Source organism: Xiphophorus hellerii, chromosome 15, assembly GCF_003331165.1.
Source record: "Xiphophorus hellerii strain 12219 chromosome 15, Xiphophorus_hellerii-4.1, whole genome shotgun sequence".
Lineage (NCBI taxonomy): Eukaryota > Metazoa > Chordata > Actinopteri > Cyprinodontiformes > Poeciliidae > Xiphophorus > Xiphophorus hellerii.
This window is the reverse complement of record NC_045686.1, coordinates 17,809,570-17,822,348: the sequence shown is the minus strand read 5'-3', so window position 1 is coordinate 17,822,348 and position 12,779 is coordinate 17,809,570. Positions and strand designations below refer to the sequence as shown.

The window sequence follows — 12,779 nt, the reverse complement described above, 5'->3', positions numbered from 1 at the left end:
TGAGTCAGAGAGATTATCCTTCTCTGAGGAGGCTCTGAGTGTGTTACTGTCACAGAAAGTTTTAGATCTAAAAGTGGGAGAGGAAGAAGAAAGCTGGAAGGGAGAGGTGGGGATCAAACTGTCTGTCCTGCACTTATCTTCTTGTCAACTTAGAGACAGATAAACAGACAGCTGCCCAAAGATTAATTACACAGCAGAGCCCATTAATCTGAGTCCTGTCAGCCCCTACAGAAAACCGTCACCCGCTTCTCAGCTTCAACTCTGTTTCCCGACTATCACATAACAGTTTTACACACATGTACATAGAGTCATATTTTACTCTCATGGTCAGAAATCTAAAAAATAAATAAATAATCCACTCCAACACAAAATAACCTGTACTCATTACTGTTTTTTGCTCATCTGAACCAACAAATTTTCATTCAGAATCATGCAGTTACCTCTAATGTCTCATAGGGGGCAATAAAGAACTGATTTTGACTCTACTCACAAGAGAAGAAGAAAATAATCAAAAAGAAAGAATAAAGTTATTTTGCCTGACACCAAGAAGGGCAGTTTTTGTATGACGGTGTGTTAGGGTCATTATAGATAGAAAAAATAAGGAGGAGTAAATTTCCAGCAAAAATTCTGAAATTTTGAGATTAATCTCAGATTTTCTAGAAATGACTTGGAAATTTCAGTTTGAAAAGTTGAAAAATTTTGTAGAAAAAAAATCTAAAGTCTTTAGATTAATCTCAGAAATGTCATTAATACTCTGAAATATTGGGTAATAGAATGAACTGGGCACAAATGAAATATAATATAATATGTATCAATATAATTCTTAATTTTAAATAAATAACTGTAACTCATTACTGTTTTACTTTTGTCTTCCAACAGATAAACTTGGAATATGTACCTGGGAATATGCAATTTATAGATTCCACTCTTACTATGATTTTTTTATTAATATTTTTAATATTTCGCCCAACTGCAGTGCAGTTTTTAAAAAATGTTATTTTATGATTCAATGCTCTAACAAAAAATACTTTGTAGCTATACACCATACAATCACCTGTTGTTTATTCATAACCAGAATATTGTCCGTTTCCTACAAGACCGCAAACATGCGTCGTTAAAAAGAGAGGACGCTGGCTTTTGTTTTTTGTATTTTCAAATCCAAAAAATCCCAGACTTCTTCAAGTTGCTTCTCTTCAAATCAAACATTTCAACATGGGTTCATTCCTGCTTCACACAACCCGAATACGTTTTATCCCGATCCAGCAACCTGCTGCACTCATGCTGTCAAAGCTGCACCAATCTAACGTGAAAGAGAGAGCAGATAAACTGTAGGTTTTTGCAAGAAGAAATACATTTATGCAACAGAAGTTAGTCAACTGGTCAACGTCTAAGTCTTCTACATTTCAAGATCAGGAGCTGCACTTTGCAGCGTGGCCACATGAGGATACCACAGGTTCGGCCATTAAAAGCTGCCTTTCACCGAGCTGCCTGAGCAGCTGCCGTCATGCGTTCAAGAGGATTAGAAGTTACTTTGCAGTTTCTCATCAAAAAAAAAATTTGGGCTGCTCTGTAAAGCCGCTACCAAATTGCAGCTCTTAAACTCTGACACATCATCTTAAGCAACACTTCCGCTTGTTTAAAATTCACCGCCTCAGTGCCCTTCCAAAAAGTCTACACTGAGACATTGAGGGACGGCATTAATGCCAAGACAGTTTGAGCTCCCCTGGCAAAGTGCAGCGCACGTCGCTGAAAGCCAAACCTCGCTGCCAACTTTGGCTCTGAAGACTCTGTGAAGGCAATTTTAAATGTTTTATTTATTTATTTTTTTTTGGTACAATGTGACCATGAGTGGCAGACGCGCGTCAACACTAAGAGACGGAGCAGAAGAAGAGGAGGAGGAAGAGACGGGTGGAGAGAAGCGGAGAAAGGAACAAGCGAGGTTTAAATCAACGCCATCCACTGCGACTCGGTGCCAAGCAAGACAGATGCTCCGACACATCAATCAGGAGTTATTTTCCTTCTTCTAGCCTATTTCTGCTATGACCAATTTAATCCCAGATCAATGCGAGCGGGGAAAGTGATACACAGGGAGACCAAATCGAATAAAACGCGAAATGAAACGCACGTTGATCACAAACCCCTTAAGTTCGGTCAAATAAAACGTTCAGTGGCTGAAAGAGTCGGTGTGTTTGACAGATCTGGAGCAAAGTACCAAAAATTACATTCTTATGTAAAGCGCTGGTCACATTCCTCGGCTCCTCTGGTAAATTTGTAAAAATAAATAAATAAATAATAAGCTCATAGTCTAGTGCAGCAGCATAAAATAAACAAAAAAACATTATGCGGCTGAAAGACCCAGAGATTACCCATTTCCAGTTGTCTGACAGAGACAGGCAGATGTTTTATTTAAAACATCTTCATTTGTTTCAAAGAGCCAATGACTCCAACAATGTTCCCCAGTAATCTGTTAAAGAATCAGGTCCACAGCATCACACATCCTCCACTATGCTCCTTTAGTTCAAAGCCAACGCCACTTGGGAGTGTTTTGCTGCTCAATCTGGTCAAACTGCATGAGTCCAGTTTTAGTCCCGGTCACTTCGTAAGGCGTTGCTGACGTCCGATCACTTTTTTCAGTAACGAGTAATCTAACGCATCCAGTAGTCAGATTACAGTTACTTATCGAAATCACTGTGTTACTGCGCGTTACTATTTTCTTTTGTAATGTAATTTTATTTCCTCTGCGTCTTGGGGAGTGATCACCGTTTCTATGCGACAGTCAAAAGCAGCGACAGAAATGTAAACGATGGAGGGAGATGCGCATTTTGTTGGTGGAAAAACAGGAACTATTTTGAGTTTCTGTCGCCAAGTCCGATTATTATAAGCAGCTTTGGGCTTGTTTCTTTTTTTTTCTAAAGTCGCTTGCAAATTGAATGAGTTGCGGGTTGCGCTTTTTTGGGCTCGGTTTTGAACGTGAAGTTGCTCATTTGGGCTTGGAAATAAGCAGAGACGCATAATAACATCCCAGAATTTGTCTGGCATCCAGTTAGTTTTAGTCAGACTCTCCCTGTCCATCATTTCCCAGATGATCCGTCCCGCTGTGTCTTTGTTAATGATATCGAGCTTCGCGTTGCGCTCCAGAAAACTGCGAACGTCGAGACTAATCTGAACAGCGCAATAAACGTGAAAACAGCCACGAATGAACAAGTTCGTCAAGTTGCGCAACTACACGCCATTATAATTATTATTAAGATACAGTACAGACCAAAAGTTTGGACACACCTTTTAATTCAATGAGTTTCCTTTATTTTCATAACTATTGACATTGTAGATTCACATTGAAGGCATCAAAACTATGAATAACACATGTGGAAATATGCACTAAACAAAAAAGTGTAAAACAACTGAAAATACCCCTTATATTCTAGTTTCTTCAAAGTAGCAACCTTTTGCTGTGATTACTGCTTTGCACACACTCTGCATTTTCTTGATGAGCTTCAAGAGGTAGTCACCTGAAATGGTTTTCACTTCATAGGTGTGCCCTGTCAGGTTAATAAGTGGGATTTCTTGCCTTATAAATAGTCATGAAAATAAAGAAAACCCATTGAATTAGAAAGGTGTGTCCAAACTTTTGGTCTGTACTATAAGTGTCTCAAATACCTGAGTGAAGTTGGCCCCCCCACCTTCTTCAAATCAGACAAAATTGGTGTCAAACGTTTGTGCTACGTTTGTGCTGGTTTGTGCAGCAAAAATTTTCGTTTGTGCCGCTATCATTTTAAAGATACAAAGAAATGTTTTTAGAGGTCATCAAAGGTCAACCAGCCCCCCCACCTTCTTCAAATCAGACGAAATGGGTGTCAATCAACTCGGCTACGTTTGTGCTGGTTTGTGCAGCAAAAATTTTCATTTGTGCATCTTTGGCTTTGAAGATATCAATTACAGTTTAAACCTTTTGATGTCAAGCGTGCCGGTTTTGCTTTGAACATATGACTGAAAACTTAAAGCAGAGAAGCTTCAGTTATTCCGTTATGACCAACTCATGATCACAATTGTTAACAAATGACTTTTATTTATTTGGATTATCTGGCTTTACAATTCATAGCACAGAACTTTCAACAACATTTTACAATAACAGCTTAATCTGTTTAAATAACACTACATTCAACCTTTATATTTTTTGTGTGTCATCATGCACTCAAAGTTGCCCTTCTGGTGCATGAAATGTTATTTTTGGTGTTATCCATGTTGAAAGACCTTTATCAACCAACATAACTCCATTTCGTCTCATTTGAAGAAGGTGGGGGGGCTGGTTGACCTTTGATGACCTCTAAAAACATTTCTTTATATCTTTAAAATGATAGCAGCACAAACGAAAATTTTTGCACCAATTTTGTCTGATTTGAAGAAGGTGGGGGGGCCAACTTCACTCAGGTGTCACACAATCTGTGCAGCAGCCATCTGAAATGTGGAGCCGCAGGAGGAGCGCTGTGCGCTGCGCTCTGACACCAAACGCAGGGCCGTAATGCAGAACCTGGAGGCTGGGGCAGGAGGACGGGGGCTTTAAAATCCTTCTTAGAGTTTTCCAGATAATAGTGGAACACATAAACACACAAATTACTCACTTTTAAGTATTGGCAAAGATCAATGTAACTTTCACAGGTGACGGAGCGTTGTTGTTAGTAACTAAAAATTTACTTTTAATGTAACTTAGTCACGTTCCAAATCAAGTAGTCAGTAATCTAACTAAGTAACTTTTTCAAGGGGTAATCAGTAATCCGATTAGTTACTTTTTTAAAGTAACTATGCCATCACTGGTCCCAGTAGAGTTGGTGTTGTGAACATGCTTGTTTTTGTGTTGGTAGGACAGAAAAAGAAACTGGCAGTTGGCATGTAGATAGCCTGTAATGGTTGTCATGGAGACATGTTGACAGCAAGCACTGAGCTTTGACCTACTTCACCATCATGCTCACTAGTCAAGTGGTGGCAAGATAAAAATGAGTCCAGCCTGGTGGCCTGTGTATAAAAGAAATGGCTTTTGTCACTTTATATACTTACCCCAGGGAAACACAAAGTCATGTATGACTAATTAAAAGTTCCTAGAAAGTTTGATTATTCAAGTATGCAATCACCTTATCTGAGAATAATTAGGAATGCAGGCAAAAATGCCACTGCTGGTTTTATTGAAAACTGTTATTTTTTAACAGAGTTTTTTTCCTTCCCACCAAATAAATACAGCTAATTTAAGGACTGTATTTTCCTGTAATTTTCTGTGTGAGATTAAGGTACTGCAACAAAAGATGAAAAGATGCCTTTAGCAAATCTTGATTTATTTACTGAACGTTTTGAAAAAAAGATTCCATGAGTGATTTTACTACATTTCTGTCTGCTTGAATAATATTATTTCAAAATAAAACTACTCCTGCTCGAGTCCAGTTTCTGGCTACTCTATCCATTTTTACTTACTTCACTAAAAGTCTTTACACTGTTCTAACTTACACAGATTTTTGTATCCAAACACCTTATGTTGTAAAAAAAAAAAAAAAATAGACTTGAAGTTGTGCGTTTCTTCTTATTGTTTTATAATGACGTTAATTAAATGTACTAACTTTTTATGTTATTCTTTAAAATACAATAATTTGCACCTGTTTATATTTTTGTATGCGTGATTACATTAACTGTTACTAAATGTGGCTAGTGCTGTGTTCAAGAAAAAAAGTTATTTATTTTTTTAAAATCAAACCTTGCATCAAGATGTATTAGGAGATTCTGGACTTCCTTCACCTCACTCTATTCTCATCCAGGACAGACTACCATCTTGGAGCTCTCCCGATGTTTGCAACACAGACTCCAATAAAACGCTTAGCAGATGTCCACACATCAGCGACTTCATTCTTCCTTCCTTATTCAGGAGGGACAAAGGTTTGCATTTTCACCTCTGAAGCAAGAAGTGGGTGACCCTCGGAAATCAGGAAGGCTATTTTTAGAAGCTGCCCTTCTCTAGCCATACGTAGATCTGCGCCGCTTTTGCTCTGGGCACAAACCTGCACTGCATCACGAAACACGAGAACAAGAAACCATAAATCAAGAAACGCCAAGATGAAGAACATTTGTGTTCAACCAGTCTAACGTGTAACTATAAAAAAAAAAAACCTTTCGAAGCAAATGCAAATAAAAAACTTTCACCAATGTAGCTGCCGTTTGGCTTGGGGTGTGCACGTACCTGCTAGCATTAAGCACCTGTTGCACACAAAGCTATGTATAGCCTCCACGCCTACATGCAGTTTGGAATCGGAGGAAATATGGCACGTCAAACAGCCCACCTGTAGCTGCCTGTGAACCCGGCGCTTTAACACTGCTGCCTCTTCGGTCTTCATCCTTCCTTTGACTTGTCCTCGTCTCGAACCTTAAAGCTTCGCCAGACCTCCACTGCTCCCCTCAACCACTGAGTCCTCCTGCATGCCACAGCCCCAAAAAACTGCCACCACTGGTCCACCTGCCCTAATAAGTCCCCAAGCCTCTCTGCAGCTGCATGACCTTACTGTAAACCGGGCTCCAAGCCCACTGAAACTATCTGCTGAGGAACCTAATGATCAAGTTTCGCCTCTCCATAACCTGCCAGTAAACTGGTGGGGGAAGCTGGACGACTGACCCACTGACATTTAGAGCAGAACCAAGTATACCTTCAGATGTCGAGCTAACTGACTATTAGTTGTGGAATATTCTAGACATTCGTTATCAGTCATAACAGTCACAATTATTTTCGCATATTGCATTTTTTTCTAATTTGGTGCAGCCCTATACGGTGCTCATGCACTTCAAACTAGGATGTGGTTTTGAAAACGGTTGTGCAATAAGCATTAAGACAGTCGACAAAATGGCAAATAGTAGACCCAACAGGTAAGAAGAGCTGAATTCAGGCACGGACTCGGCCACAAATCATTTTTAAAAGCTTTGGTTGTGAGATCATCAATAAGGAAATTACTTGTTTCTTTCATACTTTCACTGAGGGCATATTGTTAAAATAAAACAGACAATATGTCACCTAAACAAGATCTTCTGCAAATTTACCTCAAAATTCTGCATTCAAGTGCATAGTTCTGCCATGATGCAAGTCAAGATATTTTCAGTGGAGCTATAATGGGTCTTACTGCAGCAAGCTGTTCAGCTCCCTAAAATATCCCCACCACCTACACTCTACCTGCGCTACATGTAAACCTACAGCTCAGATATCTGGGGAGTAGCAGCAGATTGTTTAAAAAATAAAGAGATTGCAAATAGAGTAGGGAAATATAAAGAAAAAGCAGGCGTCCGTAAGGAAATCAAGTCAGCACTTCCAGGAGACGGTCTCTGTCTTGATGTGTTAAACTAAGAATAACTTTTTATTTTCTACTACAAGAAAAAAATCCATGTGTATCGGCGACAATCGGTCTCATTCCTTCATCATCATCATCAGAGCTACGCAGCATCAGCTGAGAATACCGCCTCATTCAGCCGTTTCAACATGACCTCCAAAGAAAATTACCTGTTATGATCTCGCTCCAAGTCTGAAAGCGCAGCTTTCACGTACTCACAATGACATTACTGCAAATCAAAAAATGCTAGATAATACACTGGACACACTGCATATCTCTAAAGGTCTACATCTACAATTAATTATAGACAGAACGCTAGACTATAAGGACTATTTAAAATACTTTTTTTTATAATTTTATACTATGGTTCTTAACGACAAGCTGAACTGATCAGCTAAAACTGGCATCAGCAGGTTGAAACTTCAAACAGAATAAGTTTAAAAAAATAAGTAAGATAATCCTCATTGGTACATCTTGAGGTCTGAGAGGATTTTAACTGGTTTGGTAACATTTAAAGATTTATTTAAACGTGACTAGTCAGTTGCATTAAACTTATTACCCATCTTTCAGTCTCTTAAGTCAATGTTTTTCAACCCTAGTCCTCGAGACAAAGCGCCCTGTATATTTTTGATGTTTGCCTGATTCAAATGATTGCAGTTCAGCAAAAGCCTGTTAATAAGCCATCAATTCAAATCAAGTGCGCAGAAGCAGGAAAACGTCTATAAAATAAAAAAAAGCAGGGCAGTGTGTCTTGAGGGCCAGGGTTGGGAAACACTGGCCTAAATGACCAAAGAAATGTAATACAGGCTCAGTGTTGAGGAAACACGAGATACCAGGGTCCGGCAGATAGCATTAACAAGCCAATAGCCCTAAATATCCATTCAGGCATGCACAAACACATCAATCTACCAGCACAGACAAACACTAACACAGATGTCAATGTGGTAAATGCCTCATCAGCTCCAAAGGAGCCTGCGATTTACACGTGTCAAAGCCAAAGTGTAACACAAACCTGATATTGATATAAGACACTGCTCTCCACCTGCAGTGCTAATGAATGCAACAACTTAACGCCGCTACCTACGCACACACCTACAGACACACTACAGTCCTTTAACGATTTCATCAAGTGTTAATATCCGGCAAAGATCATCTTGAGGCCTTTAATTAATGATTTTATTTACCAAGAAGAAAAAAACCTGACCGGCTTGACCTTATGTGGAAAAAGCAATTCCCCTCCCGTGTTATTACCTCAGAAATTAAATGTTTTTGACAGCATTTATTTGTTCAGTTTCACTAGCTATAACTAGGCATAATTTTACTGCCAGGCTGAAGAATCAAGCAACACAATTATTAACATTTATAACAATGGAATGGACTACCAAGCAATTTCTAAGGCGTTAGGAAGCGTTTGCACCAAATTGAGAGCTGTAATGCACATACAGAATGAAAACTGGCACACTTGGGAGCTCTCCCAGGAGTAGACGGCTAACCAAAACTATTTTTAGTGCCCATCAACGACTTATAGGTGGTCAGAAAACACTGACCACCTGAATTCTCTGAAGTTCTCCCTTGCTAGTGAGATCAGCGTCTATGGTTTAACAAACAAACTTTGAAATCGATATAGCCAAACATTTTGCTCTCCGCCAGAAAGTCCTGATGCAAAAGTGTGTGGACATCTGCTTCAGACCTTTAGCTCAAGTACATTTAAGTTATACCGCAATTATTGAAAGCACACCAGCAAGTTCACTTTGGAATGCCTCCAAATGTAGAGAAACATGAAGGTTTTTAGAGTGTCCTAATCAAAGGCGAGGCTGAAATACAATGAAATGCTGTGTGGTATTGCCTTAAAAATATTGTCCATTCGCAAAACTCTTCCAATATAACTAAATTAAATCAAGGAGTTGGACAAGATTACTTCACAGTGACGTAAAACAATTATTGCTGGTTAATCACAAACGCTTGATGGCACTAAATATTGACTTGCGGGGCAATCTCCTTCTCACATAAGGCCAAGTTAGTTTGGCTAGCTTCTCACTTCTAAAACAAAATCATGCTTTGAAACAACTTTGTGTTTTTCCTCTGGTTATCTGTGTCTGACATTAAGTGTGACAAAAAAATAACAAAAGCAAAATGAAAAAAAAAAAGCTTCCTCACAGCACTTTGTGTTCAACACCAAATCACACTACACAGGAAAGGGTTTTGTTGCACTAACTAAACATTTGCTGACACTTTTAGAGACACGCGGAGACGTTGCTAAGGCATTTTGTCAGACTATAGCAGCGTTTCCCAATTCCAGTCCTCAGGCCCCCCTGCCCTGCATGTTTTAGGTGTTTCCCTTCTGCTACACACCTGGATTGAATATATCAGTGTTGTATAAAGTACTGGAATCTCAGAGTCAAGTAAAAGTACAAGTACCTCTCCAAAATACGACTTTGGTAAAAGTCGAAGTCACTGACTGAAATGTTACTTGAGTAAAAGTCTTAAAGTATCTGAAACTTCTTGTACTTAAGTATGGAAATTACTGTAAAAATGGATGTACTCAAGTAATGTAATGAAAAGTACAAGTAAAAAGTAAAACAAGGCAAGTTTGAATGACATTTCTTATATCTTGGTAAACTTGTCAAATAAACTTAAAATAATGTACCCAACCAAGTGCAGGCAAAATGAAACCTGCTAATAAATTGTTCCAGTTTTAAAGAGTAGCACATGTTAATGGTTTGTGGTTTTGAACTTGCATGCCTTTCCTATATTCGTTAAATTTAGTCTAAATTGCTATCGCTATGGCTTCTGTCCCCCATTGAACTAGGGTGACCAGACGTCCTCTTTTTCCCGGACATGTCCTACTTTTCAGACCTAAAAAGATGTCCGGGGGGAATTTAAAAATTGTCCGGGATCTTGGTCAATTGCCTCAAAACACATTACATAGCTTACAGTGGATTATAGGGCACGGCGCTGCGTGTCACGTAATCCCTGAGCCGCGTCAGTGCGGGCAGCACTCTTCTCTGTTCGACCCCCCTCCCACCCGATGCAAGGTGTTCCGATTTCTGATTTCCCCAACAATGGGAGAAGCGAAACAGGTGTATCCTATTGGAGGTGATGAACAAGCCAGGCAAGCAGGCTACGACTTTGTTCGGTAGCCTGCTTGCTAATCAGTAGGTGGGGTCAAAACACTTCGTTTCTCTCTCTCGCTTTTTTGTAACGAGTAACTAAACCACACATTGAAAATGTATCGGAGTAAAAGTACGCAATTGAGTTCGGAAATATAGTGAAGTAAAAGTGAAAGTCATCAAACATTTTCATACTCCAGGAAAGTATGAAGTACTCCAAAATGTACTTAAGTAAAGTAGTGAAGTATTTTTACTTCGTTACTATACAACACTGGAATATATGGGTGATCAACAGGTTTCTGCAGCACTTGATGGTCATGCAATCATTTGAATCAGCTGCTCTGGAATAGAGGCACATCTAAAACATGCAGAGCAGGGGGGGCCTGAGGACCGGAATTGGGAAACGCTGGACTATAGCGTTCTGGATTAGCATGTGTGCTAACGGCTTGTGGGAGGCTGGATGAGGCCTTTAAGCGATACAAATTATCAACTGAGGTGAGCAGCCCGGCGACAAAAACTACAAACCTGCGAATAAACAACGAGCGAGGGAGCCTGAGGCCACACTGGCCGTGTTTACATGCTCATTAGATATCGTCTAAAAGTAGCATCTACACGCCGACAGGTTAACATCTCCGGAGGTGTGCCAGACTTGAGGCGGCGTTATTCACGCCTTCCTGGGGTGGGCATAAACATTTTCACACACAGCCGCCGTAGAAAGAGCTGGAGCCGGGGGTCAGGGGGTAAGAGGCGAGTCTGCCTCGAAGAACAAGCTAGCATTAAGTGTCACAGCATCCAGGAGAGGAAGATATCGAGCCACTATAAATAACAGAGCCCATCTTGGAAGCCATGGGCACACACACACCTACACACCCACACACACACACACAATACCAGTACTGACTTCCTGAAAACTGACCATACATCTAATACAACAAATCTCAAAAATATAGATCAAAAATTAATCTTCCAGATGGATGAAAATGTACCTTCTTGCTTCAAACCAGTACACTGACCCCACGAATCTGTTGGTTTCCATATGTGTGAGGAAGAGCAGGCGGTTATAGATGCGAGTGACCCAGATATAATATTTTGAGATGAAATCCAACCACGAAGACATTAAACTGAAGATTATGTATTTTTGATGTAAAAAAAAAAAAAAAAGTTGGGAAACTGAATAAATCAATAATTAGTACTTATAAAAGGAATAACCTTGGTAAATCTCACAGCTTGTAAATTATTTTGTTATTTTCCTCTGACCATTTCCTCCACCCAACAAATGCATCTTTTCACATTTACTTTTTCTTGTTTCTTTTATGATAAGGCCTTTATTTTTGGGAGGATCAGAATATTTCTCCAGATTTTTTTTTATCGTCAGGGCACAATGTGAGCCACATTAAAGCATTCATTTCGCCACTTTTAAAGTCAGTCCACTGAGGGGTTTGTTGATCCCATTGTAGAAATAAATCTGTCATTTTGGTTGGTACTTCTTTAATGATGACATGATAAAATATTTTGTTTCCAGCATTTGCTCTTCTTTTTTTTTCAGCCATTAGCAAGTTAAGTGAAATTGAATCGTGTAGCCATCAGGCTGTAACAGCCATCAACACATTTGAGTTTCAAAGTATGAAACTCAAACGTGACGTGATAGTTTTTATTTAAAACCAAAAAAAAAAAAATCAACTGTATTTCCAACTGTTGTTAATTTGCGACATATTGATTACAACTTCTATAATAATGTTGACCTTATTTTGTGGTATGACAGCAAAAATATAAAATAACTCACTGCTGAATTTAGTTTTTTAAGTAGTTTTTATAATTGTATTTCACACCTTTTTGTTTTTCTTACTTTAACAGAGCAACAAGTAGAAAAAGCTGAAAGCAAACTTGAAGTTTGCTGGTTAAGAGATAAGTCGCTCCTGGCTTGATAACAGGTTTTAAGCAGCGTTAGTTTAACCATCCAACCAATTGACTACAGATGACAATGAACGCAACAAAGAATAGATATGAATCACATAGAATTTACAGGGTTACGTATAATTACTTCCTGAAAACCAACATGACGTAATAATGACTAACGTAACTGTGAAAAAAATGAAGCATGAATCGCCCTGAAGAACAAAAGCATGAATGAAATATCATTTTTGGGAATACTTCATTAATTTTCAATGTGCGGGACTTGTATTGGGGAGAATAAGGTCGTTTTACCTGGAAGAGAAAAACGAAGTAAGGTAAGTGATAACCTTGAAAACATGCAGAAAGATTTCATCTGTGCATGTTCACTGGCGTCGCTGTTAAATATTGTGGCAGGGAAGGCACGAGT

The 12,779-nt window shown here is 39.1% G+C and overlaps 1 protein-coding gene across 4 annotated transcripts in view; it reads right to left on the bottom strand.

Moving 5' to 3' along the window:
- Positions 1 to 12,779, bottom strand: part of pak5 (p21 protein (Cdc42/Rac)-activated kinase 5) — a 75,555-nt gene that overhangs the window by 24,368 nt on the left and 38,408 nt on the right. Inside the window, exon 1 of one of the 4 annotated variants that reach the window (XM_032584659.1) lies at positions 6,318 to 6,588. The exons of the other annotated variants lie outside the window; for them this stretch is intronic. Coding sequence (XP_032440550.1) covers positions 6,318 to 6,371 — 54 coding nt within the window. The 5' untranslated portion in view covers positions 6,372 to 6,588. Of the gene's footprint in view, positions 1 to 6,317; positions 6,589 to 12,779 lie in introns of those variants that run through there. 4 annotated transcript variants of the gene reach the window in all.